The 24393-nt window shown below is 34.0% G+C and overlaps 1 protein-coding gene across 3 annotated transcripts in view; it reads left to right on the forward strand.

Moving 5' to 3' along the window:
* LOC141521024 (WD repeat- and FYVE domain-containing protein 4-like) overlaps window positions 1-24393 on the forward strand; it is a 238790-nt gene that overhangs the window by 27923 nt on the left and 186474 nt on the right. For all 3 annotated transcript variants that reach the window (XM_074233113.1, XM_074233114.1, XM_074233115.1), the window contains 5 exons: window positions 244-395; window positions 1373-1611; window positions 3412-3533; window positions 9037-9222; window positions 10785-10921. In XM_074233113.1, coding sequence (XP_074089214.1) covers window positions 244-395; window positions 1373-1611; window positions 3412-3533; window positions 9037-9222; window positions 10785-10921 — 836 coding nt within the window. The remainder of the gene's footprint in view (window positions 1-243; window positions 396-1372; window positions 1612-3411; window positions 3534-9036; window positions 9223-10784; window positions 10922-24393) is intronic.

Here is a 24393-nt window from a genome sequence, read left to right on the forward strand (position 1 = left end):
CTATATCTCTATCTATCACTACTCTAAAATTACTTTAAATATGATTTTGCTTATTTTTGCTTATGATTTGCTTATTTCTTCCCCTTCTCATCCCTCTTGTAATGGAATATAAGGTTTGTGAGGACAGGAGTTGCTTTTGTTGTTGCTGATTTTTTGTCCTTAGTGTCTCATGGACAGTAGATATTTAATAAAAATTTGTTAAATGAATGTTTTCTATATTAAAATACATGTTGGCCTCCACAGGTACTAGAGAGTCCCAACAGAGTTCAGAATCAATTCCTTCATTAGCAAACATTTCCTACTTGACACAGAAACTGGTTGAGAAACTCTACAGTGGAATGTTTACTGCAGACCCCAAAGAGATTATTCTATTTATCACAGAACAGATCATGGTGGTATGTATCCTAAAATCATTTGTCTAGTTATTAAACTATTCTATTAATATTTTGGAAAGTAGCTGTGATTCCTTAGAAGTTTGAGACTATATAATCAAGGTGTTATATTATGATTTATTTCATTTGGTCAAATTTGATTTACCCTCTCTAAAATGATGACTTGTGCATATACATATATATATAGTTAAAAAGGAGAATCCCTTAGATAGTTTGGTGATGGGGCATTAAAGTTGAATATTTGAACAAAACTGTTCATTAAGAATATTCCCTTTTCATCTCTTAGCTCCACATAAGATCAGATTCATTTTAATGAATTAAAATTCATTCCTAAATGAAATACACAGAATTGGATAATCAGAAGGTTGGAGGGGTTCTCATGGATCAAACTGAATCCCCCTCAAAATTCATTCTATAGTACCCTTTCAAGTTAATAAAAATGTATTAAGTTATGAAAATGTATTTTGCATGACTTTACATGTATAATCTTTATTAAATTGCTTGCTTTCCTGGGGTTAGGTAGGACCTAGATGGAGGGATGGGATTTGGGGGAGAGAAGAAAAAATAAAAAAGTTGCAGAATAACTGTATTATATTATATAGAGCAAATTGTGCATAATAAATTTGCAGTTTCATGTACAATCATATTTTTTATTTTGTTGTGTTATGGAAATGCTTGATTTATTTCTTAAGGTCAGAATAAAATAAATACTTTTTTAAAAAAAGAATGTTAAAAATTTTATATGCAATTGAGAAAAAAAATTATGAAAGGTATTAAGTACTAATATTTGCAAAAAGCATTGTGCTTGTGCTAGGTAGAAACAAATAAATAATAAATAAAAACAAAACACTGAGTCAACAAATTGCTCTACCAGGTACTGGAGTTTAGGGAAGGGATAAATATATACACAAATAAACATGGAAGAGAATATGAGGAAGGGAAAAACACTAATAGGTATTATGTTTGCTTTTGATCTACAGGTCATTGAGAATTCTTTCTCTCAGAAGGAAGTTCTTCTTAGTGTCTTATACAGTAGCTTAAATAGAGTTATTCTCTATTGCCTGTCCAAACCCCAGCAGTCACTTTCCGAATGCCTGGGTCTACTAAGTATCTTGAACTTTCTCCAAGAGCAATGGGACATCATCTTTGCAACATACAATTCAAATATGAGCTTCATCATCTGCTTCATGCACTGTCTGTTTCACATTCATGCAAGAAGGTAAAAGTGTTTACAACTTTATAAAATAGGGAGCATGAAAATAGGAAAGGAGGCACAGTATAGGATAGTGGGTGAGAGACATTTTTGATCATCTGTCCATTTCATATGTAATATTTTACTAAATGTTATCAAGCTAAGCTTTTGTATTTTCTAATATTTTGAATGTTTCTTTTCTGTACATCTCTAAGTGATGTAACTGCTGTTTTCATTTCAGTGGATCATAAATATCTAATGATGTCTTTCTGAGATTCTGTTTAATCTTTAGTCACTTTGGTTCTATTATTGATGTATGGTTACACTGATTAATTTCACCTGGCATCTAAGACTCAGTAGTCTTGATAGCAATTTACTTTAGAATTTTTGGCAAAAGATAGTAATAGGGAGGGTTTAAGGGGAAAGATAATGAATTCTGCTTGGACATGTAGAGTTTCAAATTTCTACTATATATCCAGTTTGAGATAATTAAAAGGCAGTTGGAAAGGAAAAAAACTGGTGGTCTGCAGTGAGCTTATAGTATACTAGAGATGATAATTAAATCCATGGGAAATGATGAGATCATCAAGTGAAGTAATATAGAAGAGAGCATACACTTAATTTTCTATGAGCTGGTTTTTTTTGGCACTAAAATTTCATTGAAAAGCAATTCACCAAATTGTAAGCTCTTAAAGTGTCTCTTATTTAATCTGTTGACTTCTATGTCTTTCTGACCCTTTTCAGCCTTATAATGAGAGATGCACATAAAGATGAAGCCCTTGGGGAAATTGCCTTAGATGGGAAACTTAGAGAATAGTAGTGGCAGAATTTGAAGATGTGATTCTTTGTCTGACCCAAACACCCAGATAGGAATACGCCTCATTTCCCTCCTGGAAGTCCTTTTAGAAGTGAGACTCAAATTATTCCATTGTCTTGCAGGTTATGGGATGGGCTTGTTTCTATATCAGTTCCTTGCCCCAACCCCCAAATGTCTCTCTCTGCAGTATCCTCTACAAAATAAGTGCTTAGTAAATTCTTTTTGGTTAAATTAATGAAATAATTCTAACTGTATGTATTCAATATGGAGAAAATTTCTTATCTGTGGATTTGGCTTGTGAATTTGCTTTTAAACTCAAAATCTCTTAAAGATTTGGACTGGTTTATAGTTTAGCCTGTATCCTTGAGGTTGACATGCTTCTATAATGTGATCCTGAGACACACTTCCTTAACTCTCTGTGGTTAGAGAATTGGCCCACCAAGACATATATTTCTTCCTTCTGAAAATAAGAAACTCGTGTGTTTTTTCCTTGTCATTATTATTAGCATTGTAGTTATTTATTATTATTGTTGTTGCTGTTGCTATTTTAATACAAGAATCTAGAAACCAGGAAGGGCCTAATTAGTGTTGGGGAGAAAGCATTTTTTAAATCAGTTCTTCAAAAGGTATTGCTTTATAGTGTCTTTTTTAAAAAAAAAATACATTGTTGTAAGGAGCTTAGAAACTTCCACTAGCAATACAGATCTGTAACTTTTGTGAAACTTCTAGATCTAAAAGCATTTTATGAGTTATTGGGTCACATAGCGAGTTTTATAGGAGATGGGCCTTGCGCACAGACATTCACACCTTGGAGTCAACTCATTAATCACTATATGATTCTCCCTCTCTATGTCATTCTTATTCTTTAATTTAAATGGACTAACTTTTCCAACTTAAGATTTGAAGGATTTTCTAGAAGTTAAAGATATTAATGTTGGGGGGGGAGGTGAAAAAATAAAAGTACAGCAAAGAAACTGAACTCCACTTGGACAATCTTTTGTTGACTTCAGTTATCCAGAGGGATTTGGATTAGAACCAAAACCTAGAGTGAGCCCTTATCACCAAGTCTTCCTTTCTCCACATGAAGATATGAGAGAACCAGGGGAGGAAAGTCTTCCAAGTTTGAGTGACGGTAATGAATTTATTTCTTATTTACTTTAGTGGAAGTGAGATGGGGAGGGGGAGGAAGGCAGAGTTGAATGAAATGATTTGTTAGGACTCTGACAGATAACTCATATTTCCCTATATTAAAAGATCAAAAAATTGTTGAGAAATGTTTGAAAGCATAGCAGAGGGAGAATTGTGGATATCCATTAAAAAACATGGACTGACTCTAAGAGAGAAGTAGATTAAGTGTGACTAGTGCATAAGGAAAAGTGAATAAATGATCTTAGTTTCTGGGAACCTTTGCTGTAAGACAGTTTAATAGAATTTTTCAAAGATATGTTTGTTTTAGACTACCCTAGTTTAGTTTATTTAATTACTAAGGGGACGTCTCTTCAAAAGGAGCTCTCTTATAAGGTTGCCCCACATATGGACCTTAAGTACATATCCTGAAGTGCCAGAGTACTCTCAGTTTAGGATCAGAATGGAACAAGTGACCTAAATCATAATAAGTATACTCACATCCTAGCTTGAAGTAGTTAATTAATCTCAATCCAGTTTTCTAACTGGTAAAAAAGAGCTAGGAATAGATAATATATTCTTTATCTGAGATTAAAATAATAACAAATATATTTAATCATCAGATAATTCATTTGTTGTATTTTTGATTTCATAAACTAGGAAATGTCAACAGAAATAAACCTTTGATTCACAATATAAAAATTAAATAATACTAAAAAACTAGAAAGATCAAACTATTTATATATTTCCCCTGTACATGAATATTCACTTTGGATTACAAAAACAATAAAGGCAACAAAAGCATTCCATTGTAGTATTGAAGCATCATATTATATTAATTTTAATCTAGTAAGAAAAATAACCCTTGTCTTTCTTTCCTAATACTGTGTATTCTCAATTGTGTCTTTTGTATTTCTCTAGTACCTTTATACCATCATCGACTTAGAAAACTTAAAAGTCCTCTGACAAACTCTTTCATTTTTATAGATGAGGGAACTGAGACCTTGAGAAATCTAAGGATTTATCCCAAATCATGAAAGTTGCAAGGGGGAAAAAAGAAGCAGATTTGAACTTTGGTCCTTTAACCTAAATCCAATGGTCTTTTCAGCATACTATATATATTATAACTATTTCTACTGATGTCTGATACCGTTTTAGATTATGAATTCTTTCAGAGTTAATAATGTAGTTAGGTATTGTTCCTTCAAATATACGTGTTCCTTCGGGGCAGGAACTATATCAGTTTAAGGTGTGTATCCCCTTCCACCCCACCCCCAGCCCCAGCATAATGTATCACACAGTCATTCCTTAATGAGTAATTTTGTATGTCTACATATATATATATATATATATATATATATATATATATATATATATGTATGTATGTATGTATAGAGGCAGTTAGGTGGCACATTGGATAGACAGCTGGGTCTAGAATCAAAATGACTCTACCTGAGTTCAAATTTGATCTCAGTTACTGTATGACCCTGTTTCCCTCAGTTTCTTCATCTGTAAAATGAGCAAGAGAAGGAAAATGGCAAGCCCATTTCTCCAGTGTCTTTGCCAAGAAAATTCAAATGGGTTCACAGAGTCTGACATAACTGAAACAACTGAAAAATATCACCATATATAATAACATATATACATACATGATATGTATATAACATATACATACATGTATATATGTATATATATATATATTTATAAGAAAAAGAGCAAGATGGATAAATAAGATTTAGTGGAAAAACTGATGGCATAGTAATAATTAGTTACAGGATCAATCAAACTAGGGTTCAAATCTAGTGTGTGTGATACTAGCTGCAAAACTTAATTAAATCATTTTACTCTTCTATGATTCAAAGAATTCCCTAAAACATTTATACAAATTCATAGACAATTTGCAGTGTTATTAACTAAAAAATTCCCATACCATTATCTCCACGAGTAGACAAAATCACATATTATTTGCTATTGTCTTATTAAGTGTTGTTCAGCTGTTATAGTCACGCCCAACTCTTTGTCACTCAATTTTTGGAAGTTTTCTTGGCTACAATATTAGAGTGGTTTGTCATTTTTGTCTTCAGTTTATTTTTCAGATGAAAAAACTGAGATAAAATGGTTAAGTGACTCAGAAAAATCTAGTAAGTGTTTGAAGTCAGATTTGAACTCATAGAGATAAGTCTTTCTGATTCCAAATCTCATGGCTCTATGCACTGAGCAACCTAGCTTTCCCTTTGTAAGTGTTGTTTGTGTATATTGACATTTTGATTCTACTTTTTTCACTATATATAAAGATTTTTTTTCCCTTTGGGTTGCTCATATTGTAAATTTCTGATGATGCATTGATATTCTATTACACTGCTACTCCTTAATTTATTCAGTCATTCCCAATCACTGAACATATAACTAATTTTCAATTCTTTGATATTTCATAACAAACTATATTTTTAAGGGAGAGTATTTTCAGTCCTCAATAACATCCTCAGAGTAGTTCTGAGAATAGAAACAGTGATTCATAAAGATGATCAATTTTCTAACTTTTATTGAATATCACAGTACATTAACTCTTTTGGTATGGGTATGTTATATTGAAAAAATACATATTTTCTGAAAGTTTTATTTGTTATTTATTTGTTTTTAGGTTCATTTGTAAGGTGATTAGGAAGAAACTAACATAAACTGCAACTATAATTGATCCTATGTGAAACTCATATTTTGCCCCAAATTTGGCACAAAATAATCAGCACTTGGATGAAAAGAGAATTTTTTCAGCACCCCAAGAGTTATAAAAATCAAGAACTGAAAAAATCTTAATTATTATTATTATTATATTATTATTATTATTAAAGTTAGACTACCTTGCTTTCCACAAAGACTGCCCTAATTCACTACTCCACCAATTATATTATAGTGTGCCTCTTTCCCCACAAGCTTTTATAGGTTTAAGCTTGGTTTAAATTAGTTTTAGACAATTTTATGGATAAAAGGTAGGACCCCAGAGCTATTTTTAATTGTCATTGAATTAGTTATTAGTAATATGAACAGATTTTTCAAGTGATTATCGACCAGTTGTTTTTCTGACTTTAATTTGTTTTTTTATCATTTAACAATTTATTTTTTGGGAACTAAATCTTGATCACTGTCAGTCTTGATATCCTCTTGTTGATTTTCACTTTATTATAATGTAAGAAGACTGTAAGAGTAGAAATCTAGGACCAAGGGCCAAATAGACTGACTCTACTGAGCATAAAGGCCACTAGAACTGGAGTATTGAATATGAGACATAAGCACATCTGAATGAAATCTCTAGAGATAGCCAATGGTTTAGCTCTCTTAGCTAAACCAGAATTCATTTCTACCACCTAATAGAATATTCTTACCATTTTTTTCTCTTCCCTGAAAAAGGACATTCTGTCTTTTAATGTAGACTCTATATACCATGGACCTTCTTCATATTTAGTACTGATTATTATTTTTTTCTTATTTTTGTGACTCACAGTAACACATATAATAAGTAATTTCTACTTTTTTTGAAAAAAGTAATATAGTTAATTTTAAAACTTATTTTAATTGTTTATTGATTTTGGATATTGGATTTATATCTGACTTATATACTACATATACCTTACTATGCCTCCATATTCAGTGACTTCAGGTGAAAGTTGGCACAAAGAAGATTGACAAAAAAGTTAGAAAAGTTAGATTTAGGATTAAGAAATTGATTATTCAGAAATAATGCCTGTATATTATGTCTTTAGAAAAGAGTCAAAAGTATTACACATGTTGATCATTGAATAATATGATAAAATGATTGCTTATATTTTAATCTATAGTAAATATTTGACTATTAATCATTAGGTTATAAAGGTCAAAGATATAGGCTAGTATAGGGGAATGGCATTGTATCAAACTTAAGGCTTTTATGCATTGCTATTTTAAATTAGTTCTGGGATTTCAGGTATTTTGGATGTTTTTAAGGTGATATGATCTGGGAGAGGTATGATCACTGCTCTCCTGGTCTGCATTCTGGTCCTTATCCAGTAACCCCCCTCCCCTAATCCCTTGATATTACAATCAATACTGCTTCTCGGTCTCTGATCCCTTGGAACCAGAAATGATTCCTGTTTCTCAAGATCCTTGATCACTTGTAACCAAAAACAATACTGCCCCTCAGGACATTTACTCTCCCCTGTTGACCAAAAGTGCTATTCTCCCCACCTTGAACTAAAACTCAGTATAGGCAATAGAAATGGCATCTCGTCCTGCATCCAGTGCTACTATAGTGATTCTTTATTATCTGTTTTTGACCAGTTGCCAGGTTCCCTTACCATTACTGTCTTTGAGAGCTCCTAAAGCTGTTCCTTTTGCAACCACCACCAACTGATCAGTTTGATCCATGTGGGATTCAGACCAGCCTTCATCTTTGTCTCAAAGTTCTTTCTTTCCAACTTCTTAAATTGTCTGTAACTCTGTCCTTTTGTTGACTGCCACTCCAGAATTTGAATTAAGGAGTTATTTTAAAGGGGTTGTTTTTTTTGGGGGGGGGAATATTGGGAGAGGTCTGTAAAGTGCTTTCTCTATTCCACCATCTTGCCACCACACCCAGAAACTGCCAGTATTTTTGCAATAATTCATTTAAAAGTATAGTTAATAAAAAATTTAAAAATAAAAGTTTTGTTAATGACTTGTTTGACATCTTATTTTTTCCTAAATAAGTTCCTCAATTGATTATTCAATCTAAAACTATTTATTAAGCACCGGCTTAATATGTTAAACTCTGAGTATACAAATAAAAGTAAAAATAGGCAACATAGAAATAACTAGATCCAAACAAGATATATTTAGAATAAAAGGAAGATAAGGAGAAGAAAAGAGAAAAAGTATTTAGTAACCAGGGGAACCAGGAAAAGTCTCTTGGGACAAAAATTTAAAAAGAAAATCCAACTGAAACATCAATAACATCTGGCAGCACAGTGGCAATTTATCTTCATCATGGATGACAATAGAAATGCCATATTTGGATTCTAAAACCTCATTCCATATTGTCCTATATGAGCATGTGAGAATGTCACTAAAGAAAATACATTTAGAAATAGCAACTAGGCCACATCAAGTACACAAAGAAGATATCTGTCCTCAAGGCAGAACAGTTTTGAATATCTTTAAGAAGTTTTTTTTAATAGGGCATCTGAAAGAGAAGAATACACACAATAATTGGAACAAGTCATGGATGACGTTATTTCCCTCCCCAGAAGATGATCTTATGAACATTTATAGCTACAAACCCATATTTTTTTCATCTATACTATAATCTCTTTATGTGAATGATCTAAATCTGTAAATAGGGTATCTTGATAATTGAGTAAATCATTTAAATTCCCAATGCCTATAATTTCCTAAATTAATAAATTTTATGGAAAAGAGAGACCAACATGCAACAATACCTAATTTTGAACATTGTTTGCTTTTGAATCATTCTTACATTATTTGTTGCTTTCTCTTTTTTCTAGTTCAAAATGGCATTCTGAAAACAGTGCTTGGTCTCTGGCACCAGCTCATGCAACAGAGGCGGCAAGTACTGGAGGATACTTTCAAGATGGACCTCTCTGTAAAGCCTGGGGAGAGTGAAGTAAAGATTGAAAATGTCACTCCTCTGTGGGAAGAGACGACTCTCAAGTCTTGGCAGCATTACTTAGGTCTCTTTTTACTTTAAAAGATGGCTGTTTTTTACTATATGGGAGTACATATATATAAAGGACTGGGAATACAAAGAGAGATAAAATGATCCTTCTGATGTGGGAGATAAAGATGAAAATTAATAGACTTGTAAAAGATAGATACAGAATAGATCAGAGGTAATCTCAGAGAAGAATCTCTGAATAGCCTAGAGGGACCAAAAAGGATTTCCAAAGAAGATGGGATTTGAGCTGTGTCTTGAGAGAAGTGAGGAATTCTAAGAGGTGGAGACATGTAGAAAAGAATATCTTAGGTCCACATTAACAGAAGAGATAATGCATGAAAAGTCACAGGGATCTGAGATGAAAATGTTTATAAGAAACAGCATATATATAAGTGAAGCTGGATTATAGCAAGCTACATATATATATATATAATATATATATATATAATATATATATATTATATATATATATATATATATATATATATATATATATATATAAAGAAATTTAAAGCATAAGAAGACTGGAAAATTAGGAAGGGGATAATCTGTAAAGTCCTTTAAAAACTAAACAAGGTACTTTTATCTGATCCTGAGGGTAATAGGGGCAGTTGATGGTTCAGATTACCATGTCTGTTATCAGAAAGACTTGAGTTCAAATTTAACCCCAGATACTTATTAGTCTTATGACCCTGGGCCAGTTACTCACCCTTGTTTTGTCTTAGTTTCCTTATCTACACTGTGGGGATAATAATAGCATCTACCTCCAGAATTGTTGTAAGGCTCAAATGACATGATTACTATGGTAAAATGTTTAGCACAATGCTATCTCTATAGAGATAGATAGATAAATAGATAGATAGATTAGATAGAGATATATGTTTTATAAATTTACCTTCTGATGTGGGAGATTAAGATGAGAATTAATAATAATAATGATTATTATTATTAATAGGGTACCATTGGAATTTATTGGGTAATGGAATAACATGATCAGATTTGTACTTTAAGAAGGTCACTTTAATAACTGAGGAAGAATGTTTTGTAGTGGGAAGAAACATGAGGGAGACAACCAATAAGAAGCTATTTGTAGTAGTCCAAGCAAGAGGTGAGGGGGGCCAGAAATGAGTGATGACTGAGAGAAGGTAAGTCCAGTAAAAATAGAAATGACACAATTTGACTACAGATTGGAAATGTGGAGTGAAGGATAGTGAAGAAATGAAGTTGACTCTAAAATTGCAAAGTTGCTGATTGGGAGGATGGATGCCCCCTCAAGAGAAATTTGTAAAAATAAATATGGTGAATTACTCAATTGACTAATTATTGCATATCAGTAGGAGGTTGGTAGATATGTCAACTTGAATGTATATCCTAAAGGATTACAGTAAATGTTGATTTACTGCTTTGGGTCATAGAAGTAATAATAATAATAATGAAAATGATGTTAATAATGTGGTATAGTTTTCTTCCAGATCATTTATCAATTCAATGTTTTCCCCAATTGCAATAATTACTGAGCTGTATAAATAGAAGTTATTACCCCTTATTTCAGGTATATATTTTTTCTTTTCTCAATAGCATCTGAAAAAAAGATGTTGGCAAGCAAGCCAAATACTGTGCAACAAAGCAAAACCTCCAGTTGGAGTGGAAGTTTGTCATCAGCGATGAAGTTGATTCCAGGACGGCAAGCAAAGGAAACCGAGTGCAAGACTGAGGTAATTTCAGACTTCTTTATAGTCTAGTGTCTAGTGTCTGTGGGTTTTTCTAGAAGGTCTTTGATGAATTTTACATACCTATGGAAAAGCAAAGGGTAGAGGATAGAAAAACCATCTGAATGCCAAGGAGACCTTGGTATAAATCCTGGTTCTAGCACCTACTGGACATATGACCCCAAACAAGTGTCTACCTCCCAGTCTTGAAGCAACTCACTAATACTAAATTGAAGAAAAGGTGTTGACCTTCATTAGTAGAGGGAGTTTTCTCATTGTCATAGGGTACTTTCTATACCAATGAAATCACAGCTCTAATCTTTCTACCTATAGAAAGATAACTCCCCCTTTTTTTTCTTGGTGGAAGTCAAAGAAAGATTTCATTAGAATATTATGATATTTTATAAGAAAAATTTCTTATGTTTTTGCCATTCACTTGTTTCACAGTTTTCTTTCTGATTCACAAAGTAAAACATGAAATTGTCCTCTTCAATTTTAATCTCAAGAGATTTGACTTTTTTTGGTTTGGCTTTGATTGGACTTAAATGTGAGTGGCTGGCATTGTCTTAGCTTCTAGTGAATCAGGGTCCCAATGGCAAAGGACTCAGATAATTATCAATTTTTCCTTTTTAGGAATAAATTAACAGAGGTCATAATGGTGATAATATAGACTGTCAGAAATAGAGAATGTCATATTAAAACTAGGCTATAATTTAGACCAGGGACATTGGTGGATATGATAAATATGGGCAGTCTTCTGGCTATTTACTAGTTAGTTATAGTTGTTTTTTCTTATATACTTTGGATATATGTGAATCTATCTATCTATCTATCTATCTATCTATCTATCTATCTATCTATCTATCTATAATATGTATAACTATCTATCTATGTATCTATCTATCTATCTATAATATGTATAACTATGTATAAATATATGTATATATTTATATCACTAATATAGGTGTATACTATAATACATATGCTCATATTATCCTAGAAAGTTTTTTTTTTTTTAGGTTTTTGCAGGGCAATGGGGTTAAGTGGCTTGCCCAAGGCCACACAGCTAGGTAATTATTAAGTGTCTGGGACCGGATTTGAACCCAGGTACTCCTGACTCCAAGGCCGGTGCTTTGTCCACTGCGCCACCTAGCTGCCCCCTAGAAAGTTTTAAGGAATATTGTATCTAAGAATACTAATTCAGTCTGTCTAGTCGCAAAGCACCCAATCACTAGGTTAAGTCTAGAGATAGAAATACAATCAGAAAGACAGTCCCTCCCTTAAGGAGCTTTCACTCTAATGAAAAAAGAATGCACATAGAAGGGACATGAAAAGAGAAGGACAGGGAATGGGTAGAGTTCCAGTAGGGCCATAATAACTGTATTTCCATTAGCCACTAAGGGTTTTTTCCTGGGTTCTTTTCTACTGACAACCAGGCTCTACCATGACATTATTTCTCAGGAGCAACTTTTCAGATAAGGAAGGGATGAAATGAAATGAAGAACCCTCATGAATTCACAATTATTGGGGAAGCTGACAATAGTGGTTTTAGAATCTCCTGCCAAATTAAGGAAGGAATTGCCTCTTTCTGTCCTGCCAATGGCCTTTTAAATATGTGGATGACAGGAATTGTAGTGTGAAAAGTCCCTGTTATGCCAGCAGCACAGTTTAAACTTTGGAAGTTGTGTGGATATGCTTTGAAAGGGAATCTTAGCAGAGGGATGTAGGCTTTTTGGCTCTATCTTGTGTCTAGTGCTCCAGAAAGTTCCAGAGGGAGATGCTAAGAACTTTATAACAGACCTCCACGCTCCAGCTCAAACCTCCATCTCAATGGGATGAAATTGAGGCTTCGACTGCAAGTTCCATAGATTGTAGAATACTGGCTATGTCTAACAGCCTTGGAAAGATGAAGCATGGTGAAATAGATTCATTCAGAATGATTATGATGGAAGCTATAGAAATAGCTAAAATTATTGTTTTGGGGTATGGATATGATTTCCTTTGGGGGAAGTTACTACCAAGAATATGCCCCTGTGGTTTCTCATGACTTTCCACATCCCCACCTTATTACACTAGGAAGAGGAATACATAATTAAGAGAAGGGAAATGTTTCCTGTGTGCTATGGAGGGGAAGGTGGGCCTAGAAAGACTTTTTGAGCTATTTCCTCTCCAGCCTTGCTGATTGTTGGTCATGTGGCCCCTTTCCAATTTTTTAATTAAAAAATGGTTGATATCTTTAATTTCATATCACCTATATTTCCTAATATATCCCTCCCTCCTCCTTCTCCTTAGAAATACATCTCTTATAAAATCTGAAATGAGGGAAAAACACAGTTCAGAAAAACTGGCCAACACATCCCCCGAGTATGACATTTTATTTTACATCCATATCTCTATCTCTAAAAGAGTGGAGAAAGGTGACTTATCATCCATCTTTACTGTGGCAAACTTGGTTATAATAATTTCCTGGCATTCTGATTGTGTGGTTTTTTTCTATTTATGTTCATATATGTTAAACACACACAGACATATATGTAGTTACATATTTTTCTAGGTTTGCTAATGTCACTTTATCAATTCAAATACATTTTCCCAGGCTTCTTTTTTAATCAACTTTTTTTTTTATTCAACATTTTTACAGAACAATAATTTTCTATTATATTAATTTCTACATTGTTATTTGGTTATTTCTCAATTAATGAGAATTGATTTTTTTCCAGTCCTATGCTACTACATTAAATATATTGGTATAGGACTTTTCTTTTTAACAATGACTTTCTTTGAAGTATATTGTTAGCCATGGGATTTCTGAGTCAGAGTCAGTTTCAGAGCATAGTATTTTCTGAGCTATTTAGAACAATTCACATTTCTTCCAATTATGTATTGGTGTCTTTGTCTTTCCACAACCCTCCCAACATTAACTATTTCCATCTTTTTGTCAACTTTGTCAATTTTTTGTTTGTAATATGAAAACTAAAAGTTGTTTTGATTTGCCTTTTTCCTATTAGATATTTGGATTAATTCTTAAATTTGATTGCTAATAGGTTGCAATTCTTTGACAACTCTTTATACTTATCTTTTGATCACTTATTTGAAAATTGACTATTTTCTGTTTTTCTGTGTATTGCTAGGCTTTACTGATTCAGCATTTAGGGACTTGCAGGAAAATGTGAAACTATTTTTTAAAAAATAAATTTGAAGGGACCATTTAAAACTATCTTTTTGATATTTATATTCTCAATACACAACATCAAAGAGAAGTGGAGATCACAATAATGAACATGTATTTGATATTATTATCCAAACCATTCTCATATATTGATATTGTATTAAATTCAGTGTATATCTATCCATGTATGTGGTGTTTGTGTTTGTGTGTGTGTGTGTGTGTGTGTGTGTGTGTGTGTGTGTGTGTGTGTGTCTGAAACCACTGGGTAGCTATGTGACCCTGGAGTCAGGAGAATCTGAGTTCAATTCTGGCCTCAAACATGTGACACTTTCTAGCTGTGTGTCCTTGGGCAAGTCACTTAACCTGATTCCCTCTAGTAGTCCAGATGGCTCTGGAGGAGAAAGTGAGACTGCTGACTTAGAAAAGAATCCCCTCACTCAAATCCAATTCTTGTGCTTGTCATGACCTCCCTGAAGTCATGTTCTTCTTCAAGAATGAAAGACAAACAACATGTTTGCATACCTCCCACACAGACATCCCAAAACAAAAACTTTTAGGTTTAAGCATTTAAAAATGAACAAGAATAAGCTGTCACATATATAAAATTAGAGATAATAAGGAAGTTATCTTCTATCAGTCAATCAGCAAACATTTAAAGGGCCATATGATGGGCACTCTATTAGGTGTTAAGGGCCAAAGTAAAAATAAAACAATCCTTACCCTCAGGAGTGCACATACAACCAGGGAAGAAATCGATACTCTTAAAAGTATATACAAAATGAATACAAGTCAATCAATGCAGACTTCCAAGGATATTATTTCATGATTTTTAAAAAAATATCTAATTTTCAAAGAAGTTGCATGGTTCTGGTCTGTGCCTGACTCAAGATAATTCCTTGGTTGGTTAAGTTTTTTACTAGAATAAAATGGCATGATGTAGATCATTTAATGATTAACAAAAAATTTACTTAGTCAAAGCAGAAAGATAATTCATAAGGTTAAGCATTCAGCACATCTTGATATAGTTCAGGTAAGTGAAGTTCTCTTGTTTAAATTATTAATTATGACTTGCCATTCAAGTATCTGAGCATCCTTTCAAGTATCCCCAGCATCCTCATGGCTGCTTTTTATTCAGAATATACTCAGAAGTAGAGATAGTAGACTGAACCTTTTACTGTTCTATGAACCAGTCAAAACTTTGATGTTGGTCTTAATACCTTTTAAGGAAATATTAAGGAGATTGCTTCTACCATATGTAGAATATAAGATGTAGAATTGAAAAAACTTAGATTCAAAGGCTATTCCTGAAACTTAGTAGTTTGTGACCATAGAAAAATCATTTAATCTCCCTGGGCTTCAAGCAACTTTCTAAGAAGTGAAACTGCAAACAAATTATGATCTGCATTCATGGAAAGATTTTCCTTAGTTATTAAATCATTGACGTGTTTCTCTCTGTTATACTTTTGAATAAGATGAAAGTGATCTTTCTGGTAATAAGATGGCATAAGTATTCTTTGACAGTTTTTCATTCACTGTAGATGGAGCTGTCTCTCTTTAGTTCATCAAAAAGTCTTTTTATTTCTTTTTTACTTGTTTCATTTTATTTTTTCAATTACATGCAAAGATACTTTTTAACACTCATATTTTTGTAAAGCTTTTGAGTTTCATGTTTTTCCACCCCTCCCTCCTCTTCCTTATGACAGTGAGGAATCTGATACAGGTTATACATATATAATTATATTTAAAATATTTCCATATTAGTCTTGTTGTGAAAGAAAAATTAAAACTAGAGGGGGAAAACCATGAGGAAAAGAAATAAAATATAAAACAAATTTTAAAAAGTGAAAATAGTGTGCTTTGTCTGCTTTCAGATTCCCTAGCATTTTCCTCTGCATGTGGATGGCATTTTCTTTTCTTTCTTTCTTTCCTTCCTTCCTTCCTTCCTTCCTTCCTTCCTTCCTTCCTTCCTTCCTTCCTTCCTTCCTTCCTTCCTTCCTTCCCTCCCTCCCTCCTTCCCTCTTTCTTTCTTTCTTTCTTTCTTTCTTTCTTTCTTTCTTTCTTTCTTTCTTTCTTTCTTTCTTTCTTTCTTTGCTTGAATATATTTATTTACTTTGGGGTGATATGGAAGAGTTAGTGAAAAATATTTTATTTCTTGGATCAGATTTGTGACTTCATTGGGTAGGTAGGGTACTCTCAGTATATTCACTACCATTCATCCCAGTATTCACTGCCAGTCAACATTGAGATAATTTTCTGCTACTTAAATTCTTAGAAACTCATCTGTGACACTAAAGACTTAAGGTGTTATTATTATCTCCATTTTATCAATGAGGAAACTGAGGCAAGCAGAAGTTAAATGACTTACCCAGGGTCACATAGCTAATAACTGTCTGAAAGAACATTAGATAGTCCTTGCAGGAATGTTAGTAACAAGATCATCTTATAATGAAAATTCTAGTCACTTAGATTCAGGCATTATATTTTTTAAGATTTTTGCAAGGCAATGGGGTTAAGTGGCTTGCCCAAGGCCACACAGCTAGGTAATTATTAAGTGTCTGAGGTCGGATTTGAATTCAGGTACTCCTGACTCCAGGGCCAGTGCTCTATCCACTGTGACACCTAGCCTCCCCTTCAGGCAATATTTTTCAAGAATCTTCCATCAAACCTTTTGGACAAATTTTCTGGATCATGCACCTATATCAGTAAAAACAAATGAACCTGATCAACTATAGGTATGTATTTAATTATTTATAAACTATATAAATACTACTGTATTAATAATTATATTATCAAACTATATTATTAATTATGTTATCAAACTTACACAGGAAAAATAATTATAATAGTTGAGATAAAGATGAAATATATAAACCTAGAGCTACCAGGAAAACATTAGAGTTTATTGAGTAGGGAAGTTACATTGTAAGACTTGTGTTTTAAGGAAATCACTGTCAGCTGTGTGGAGACTAGATCGAGAAACAGGGAGATCAGTTAGGAGACTATTGTAATGGTACAGGCAAGAAGTGGTGAAGCCCTGATCTAGGGTGGTGGTTCAGTGAGTAGAGATAAACGGACAGAAGCAAAACACGTTACAACAGCAAGGAGAGAGTAATGACAATATTTTGCATCTGCTTAACTATATGAGGTGAAAGATAGTGAAAAATTAAAGATGATATTGAACTTTCATGTCTAAATGACTGGAAGGATCATGGCTATCTAGAAATAGGGAAGTTTAGAAGGAAGCTGGGGTTGGGGAGAAGATAATCTCCATGTTTGTGAAAAGTATAATCTACAATCTCAATTCAAGCCATAAAAAAGAAAAAGGGGGCTCTTCCTTGGACACCCACTCTCTTAAGAGCATTTTCTACTGTGCTGAAGTGCTGTGGGGGAAAGGGAGTGAACAAACTGTTAGGGTGGGCATTTCCCCAGTGGCATCTCTTTATCTATTGCTGTGGATGTTCAGGCAGTGGTTAGGTTATAAGAGCCTTGAGAGGCTGATTTCAACTAAGAGACAGGGAAGTGTAAAGCTTTCATAACAGAGAAGTAGTTCAGAATGGAGGTTGATTGAAGGATAAGGATAGGTGTAGCTGGGAGGCAAACAAGCCCCATGTTTGATATTATGGAAAGGACGTGACCCATCTTCTCACCATCTAATTGATTGACCAAGTAATCTTTGGGGTCCTTCCATGCTCCACTTAAGGTTAAGACTCTTCCACCCCCCTTAGAATCAGACCATAGCACCCACACTGGCTACCTGAATATCACTTAAAATTAATATTCATTCCTTTACTTGGAAATATCCTGAGATGGTCACCACGGTACACAAGTCTGACTTTTACAATTGACTGAATGGAACAGATCACAAGTTCTCTTCTATGTAACTGAAGCTGAGCTCACACTACTTGAAATATCTCTGCGGCAAGCAACTCTCATTTTCCTTGACACCCTTTTGTTGTTAACAGAAGGTATAACTTCTTCCCAGGTACATATGTAGACTGTGATGTCATACTATAAGTGCATCAACTATTTGCCCTGGGGTCTGTTTAATTATTTTTTAAAATTAATTTTGATTATTACAGCTGATTACACCTCAGTGAGCAATGTAATTGATATTTGTTAATGTATCCCAAGGAACATTTTGTACAACATGCTTTTTGTTGTTGAAGGTTAAAGACTCCGTTATTGGTTTTTCCCTAAATATGCCCACATCATTAGTTCCTCCAGTGAAAAGGTTGCCATCTGGAAAAGGCAGCATGGAGACATTATTCAGGCACAAGTGCATGAAATTGGTGTTTTTGCATCTTCTGTCTCTCTTCTGGAAGGAAGAGGCTTGTAATTAAAGGAGCTGCGATTGGAGGAAACATTATTCATTCTGTGTTATTCCTTATCATGTCAACTACTGACAGCTCCATAGCTCTGATAAATTGTTCCTTGGAGTGAGAGACATACTGTGCAATTCTTAATTCCTAATACTTACCTTCAAAGTAGAACTTTTTTTTCCCTTTGAGATTTAACTGAACTTCTAAGGCAAAGCTTCCACATTATTTATTTCCTTCCTTTTCTATCATCTTTGGTTTCTAGAATCAAACATAGACTTGATACCCCCTTAAACTACAGCCTAGATTCTCTCTCTCCTCCTCTGGACTACCACATTCATAGAAATAATAATTTATACTTGTTACATCAATTTCCTTATAAACTTATTCCAAGTCCTTGTAATCTGGCTTCCTATCCCACTACCCTCCTGAAACATTCAGTGGCCAAAGACCTCCCTTTTGTTAAACCCAGTGACCACTTCCTGTCTTTATACTTAATCTCACTGCAACATTTAATATCATCTGCTATCCCCTCTATTGTGGTACAATCTTTCCTTGACTTTCAAGATATTGTACTCTCATTATTTAATTATGACTACTTTCATATCTCCTACTCTGTCTCTTTTTATTAACTCCATATCCTCTAGAACCTTGCTTTTTCCTCTGTCATCCTATTCAAAAAATTTAGACTAAAATATTATAAAAACATGGGCCATCCTATTGTAATTACTAACTCATTGGGCCTTTCTTTTCTTTTTTCATCACATGTGCAACTCACATTCCTTAGAAGCACAGTTAGCTTCATTGTCAAAAATAATGAAAATTAGATGATTCCCTATATTAAAATGGAGAATTTTAAGATAATTTTAAAATATAGGGAATTTTAAAAATATAGATAATTTTTAAAATAACTTTTTAAAATATAGAGAATTTTAAATATATCAGTCATATTGACAGTACTTTCTTGGAGATAGGCTTCCTCCTTTCCCTCCCTGACCAATGGGAGCTATTGCCTTAATTTACCCCAAGAATAATAATTTCTACTTATAGTTCAATAAGGAATCACCTAAATCTAGGGACTAGAGAACCTATTTTAATATAGGGAAGTTTAATTTCTACTTCACATTTTATTTTATAATATTTTAATGATGCAAAACTTGAGAAACAGAGAGAATACAAGATCATTAACAAGAATCCTAGGAACAAAGGAATATTTCCAGTAAAACCCTCACAAGGTTGATATTCCTAGTGAAGTCATATCAGGGTTAAGAAATATTAAGAGAAACAAATTATTATTATTATTATCAGACTATTCCTAGAAAGACCTTGCATTCCAAAAGAGAAGCTCATGAGTCACCTGCTTTATGGTAAGCCTATTTTTGCAAACTGGGAGGACTGTCTAATCATAGACATTACTTCATTAAGATAGTGATGAAGGTCCCATGTTACTTTATCATCTGGTGGGAAAAACATTATGAAAATATTTCATTCTTTTCTCTCTGTCTGCTGCTGGGATAGATTTTCCACTGGAGACTCAACCAATGGATTAAAGTAGAAGGTAGTTAGGGAAGGGGACCTGTGTTAGGACCTATATAATCTTACTTGACTCTCCGTTGGGTGCAGCTCTTTGATCATGAGTCTGCCCTTCTCTTGAGAAAAGCAAATAAAAACTTTCTTTTGCTCAGACTAGTCTCTGATAATTTTCTTTAGTATATTTTTATCACAAACAAAAGTGCACTAAGTATTTAATGAGACTCTTTTTAGAAAAACCATCCAAAGAGGATTATAGACTTTTTCTTGTAGGAGAAGCAAATCATTTAATGTAATAATGGATTATTGGTAGGCAGCAAAGTCATACCAAAGGTGAGATAAGGGGGGGAGGCTAGGGGCACAGTGGATAGAGCACTAGCCCTAAAGTCAGGAGTACCTGAGTTCAAATCCAGCCTCAGACACTATTACCTAACTGTGTGGCCTTGGGCAAGCCACTTAACCCCATTTGACTTGCCAAAAAAAAAAAAAAACTTAAAAAAGAAAAGGTGAGATAAGTAGGTTTTCGTTCCAGTATATCAACATCCTGAGAAACTCTTTCCTTCCCTTCAGTTGCTCTTAGGCCAATCATGTCTGTGCCTTTGATTTCTTGGCGTGGTGTTTCTTTTTTACATTTTTGTATGCTTTTTTTTTTAGTGTATTTATTTATTTTATTTTTTATTTTTTATTTTTATTTTTTTAGGTTTTTGTAAGGCAACCGGGGTTAAGTGGCTTGCCCAAGGCCACACAGCTAGGTAATTATTAAGTGTCTGAGATCAGATTTGAACCCAGGTACTCCTGACTCCAGGGCCGGTGCTTTATCCACTACGCCACCTAGCGGCCCCTTGTATGCTTTTTTTAAAAATAAATTTATTTCTCCAACTACATGCAAAGATGGTTTTCAATATTCATTTTTATAAGGTTTTGAGCTTCATAATTTCTCTCTCCCACCATTCCCTTCCCCCTCCCTTTGATAGAGTAATCTGATTTTATTTTTTCCAATTACATGTGAAGATATTTTTCAACATTTATTTTGTAAAATTTTCTTCCTCCTTCCCTTTCTTCCCTCCTCCCCAAGATAGTAAGCAGTCTAATATAGATTATTCATGGTATGATCTTTCTGACTCCTACCTCCTCACCTAGCCCAAGCACTGCCCACTACCCTCAATGTCTCAGCACTGCATTGGTCTAGCTCCTGGATGCTGCTCTTTCTCTCCCACTTGCACACCTATGCTTTTTTCATAAAATTGGGAGATCAGAGACCTTCTGTCATACATCAGTTATATTGATAGTACTTTCTTGGAGACAGGCTTCCTTCTCTCCTCCATGAACAGAGCCCACATGAACTGTGTTGCCCTATTTTATCCCAGGAATAATAATTTCTAGTTATAGCTCTAGTAGTAATCACCTAAATCCAGGGAGTAGGGAGCCTATTCCAACTTAATGAAACCAGTTCCATTCATAGAACTCAGAGGCCCTGGGAGTTTGAGTCATTTGGTACTTTGACACAGTTGATTTCAACACCATGTGGCGAGAAAGAATTTTGATGATGACTCTCTTGCTTAGCTCCCCTGTCAAAAGGGCCTGCCATCTGATGAAGCCTCCCTTTGTTTTGCTAGCAAAATCGCTTCTATCTTCTTTCCATCAGACAGGCATAACCTATTGGGGGGGAAAAGAGAGGAGGAAATGAAAAGGATAATGGAGATTGACAAACACAATTTGCACAGGTCATTCTAATTTTCACCATTTCTCTGCAAGGGGGTCTTGGGCTAATGTGTCAGCTGCCTTGCCTGAGACTATGTTTTAAAGCAGTCATTCTAGAAATTACTTGTCAAAACTGATTCTTTTATTATGTTAACATGTAGCAGTATATTCAGGGAGAAGTCCATCCCATTTCCACTGTTGAGTTAGTGCTTGGAGAATTTTTTGTTACTAGCATCATTCATTCTGATACCTACCTGTTCTTCCTAAAAAGTTGCTGGTACAGATTTATAGATTCTTATGATCCCAATTTCTCTGGCCCAATAGGCATACAATACAGTGCAATATAATACAATATAACCCAACTTGGGGCGGCTAGGTGGCGCAGTGGATAAAGCACCGGCCTTGTTGTCAGGAGTACCTGGGTTCAAATCCGGTCTCAGACACTTAATAATTACCTAGCTGTGTGGCTTTGGGCAAGCCACTTAACCCCATTTTCCTTGCAAAAACCTAAAAAAAATAACCCAACTCAACCCAGAAAAATCTATCTAATCCAATACAGCACAATATAATGCAGTATAGACCAGTTCAGTATAGTATAGAATGATATATGATACAATACAATACAATACTCCTAGCTGCAATGTTTAAGGTATTGTGCTAAGACTAAAGATACAAATAAGAAAAAGCAGTTCCTACCATCAAGATGCTAACCATTTAGTGGGAGAAGACAATGTACAAAAGGAAGCAGAGAGAGGTGATTGAAGGATAATGTTACCCAGCAAGGGAGCATCATGATGGTGGAATCACATCCAAAGAGTGTGGCTGGTGAGATTGTCTGAGTTGTAGGTTCTTTTTAAATGAAAGACTTTCAGAAATTCTCCAGAGCCTTTATTTCATGCAGATATTAACTTCTAATTATGCAGTGATTTAAGGTTTGGACATCAAGTGAATAGACTACTAGACTTATAGTTTAGTCTGATTTAGACTCATGTTTCATATACTTACTTTGAGATCTTGGTCATATTGTTTTATCTATTTCATTATCTGTTTCCTCATCTGTAAAACAAGGATAATGATAGCATCTACTTTGTAGGGTTCTTATAAGGATCAAATAAAGTAACATGCAAAACACTTTGTGAACCAGAAAGCATTTTCATTTGATATCATTTAATATCTCTCTATCATCTAATAACTATTATTATATATTATTACATTGTTATTGTTATTATTATATATTGATATACTAGTCTGATTACAATTCCATGAGTTGAGAAAAAAACAGTAGCAAGAACAAGCTTCACTGGACATTTTTCATCCTTTATTTTTACTGTATTACTAGCTGGCACCAATCAAGCCAAATGTTTCCCTTAGGATTACAGAATATAATGCCATGCTGGAGAGATCCTTAGGTATCATATCATCATAGATTTGGGGAGTAGGAGGGACCTTCAAAGTTATCCAGTTCAAGTTCCTCCCTTTTACAAATAAGGAAATAGATATCCTCTTAGTACAGTGGAAAGAGCACTGAACCTGGAGTCAGGAAGACCCAAGTTCGAATCTGGTCTCAGGTATGTACTAGCTGAGCAAGCATCAGTCTCCTATCTGTAAAATACGAATGATGATAATAATACTACTAACCTCTTAGTATTGTAAGGATCAAATGAGGCAATAATTGCAGTAAATGGCTTAAAACAGTGGCTGGTACATATTAAGCATTATACAAATGTTTATCATTATTATTATTATTTGTTTATTTATTTATTCCTTAATCTATTTATTTACTTGTTAGAAACTGATAATCACCAGCAGAAGTGAATTGTTCAATTTTATAGAAATAGTTAAATATCAGAACTTGGAATTTGGGTCCCAGTTCCTTAACTCAAACCCAACCCCTTTCCCACTTCACCAATATGCAGCTATAGACAAAGTTGGTTATTCCAGGAGCCAGATGATCATTGTATTAAAGGATGGAAGGGATAAACTGAGGTTTTTCTAGTGGTAAGAAGGAATGGCAACTTCTGGTCATTGCTAGGAGCTCTGTCTTGTGGTTTATCATCTTAGAAGTTTTCTCCCCCTGTTTTGTGGAATTTGTGTGACTCTGACTCCAGTTAGTTTTCACTAAAAGCAAATCTGAAATAGAACTAAATGGCTTACATCTATATTTTGCAAAGAAACATACTATGTTATCATGAACTGGGGGAGAAATTTAATTAAGTCTAAAGGAACTAGGGCATCTGCATTTCCCAAGGCTCTAAAAATAATCACAGTAACAAACAAGGTCTGCTAATGATCAAATATGAAATATGCATATGTACTTATTATGTATGGAGCTTTAAAAATGTTTTTCAAACTCATTTATTTATTTCTGTTGGTAACTCTGGAATGACTAAGACAAAGAACACTATTGCTGTCTTAACAGCAAAGATCTGGGAACACAGAGAGAACGTGCTATCCTCTGCTTTTTTTATCATTCTTATTCTAGTCTAGAATTCAGATTTCCTGGCAGGAGATTAGATTCTGATCCCCACATCTGCCCCTAACTATATGATCCTGAACATGTCACTTTTTATCCTGACCACAGTCAAATACTTCATTTATAAACAATATTGATTAATACTTAATAACCTTTATGCTTTTTAATGTTCATTAAATTCCCTTTTATGATGCAAATGATTCAATTCACTTTTGTTGTCATTGTGTCTCTTCAGTCATTTTCCAGTCATGGCTGACTCTTTATAACTCCATTCGGGATTTTCTTGGTA

The sequence above is a fragment of the Macrotis lagotis genome, chromosome 4, assembly GCF_037893015.1.
Source record: "Macrotis lagotis isolate mMagLag1 chromosome 4, bilby.v1.9.chrom.fasta, whole genome shotgun sequence".
Classification (NCBI taxonomy): Eukaryota; Metazoa; Chordata; class Mammalia; order Peramelemorphia; family Peramelidae; genus Macrotis; species Macrotis lagotis.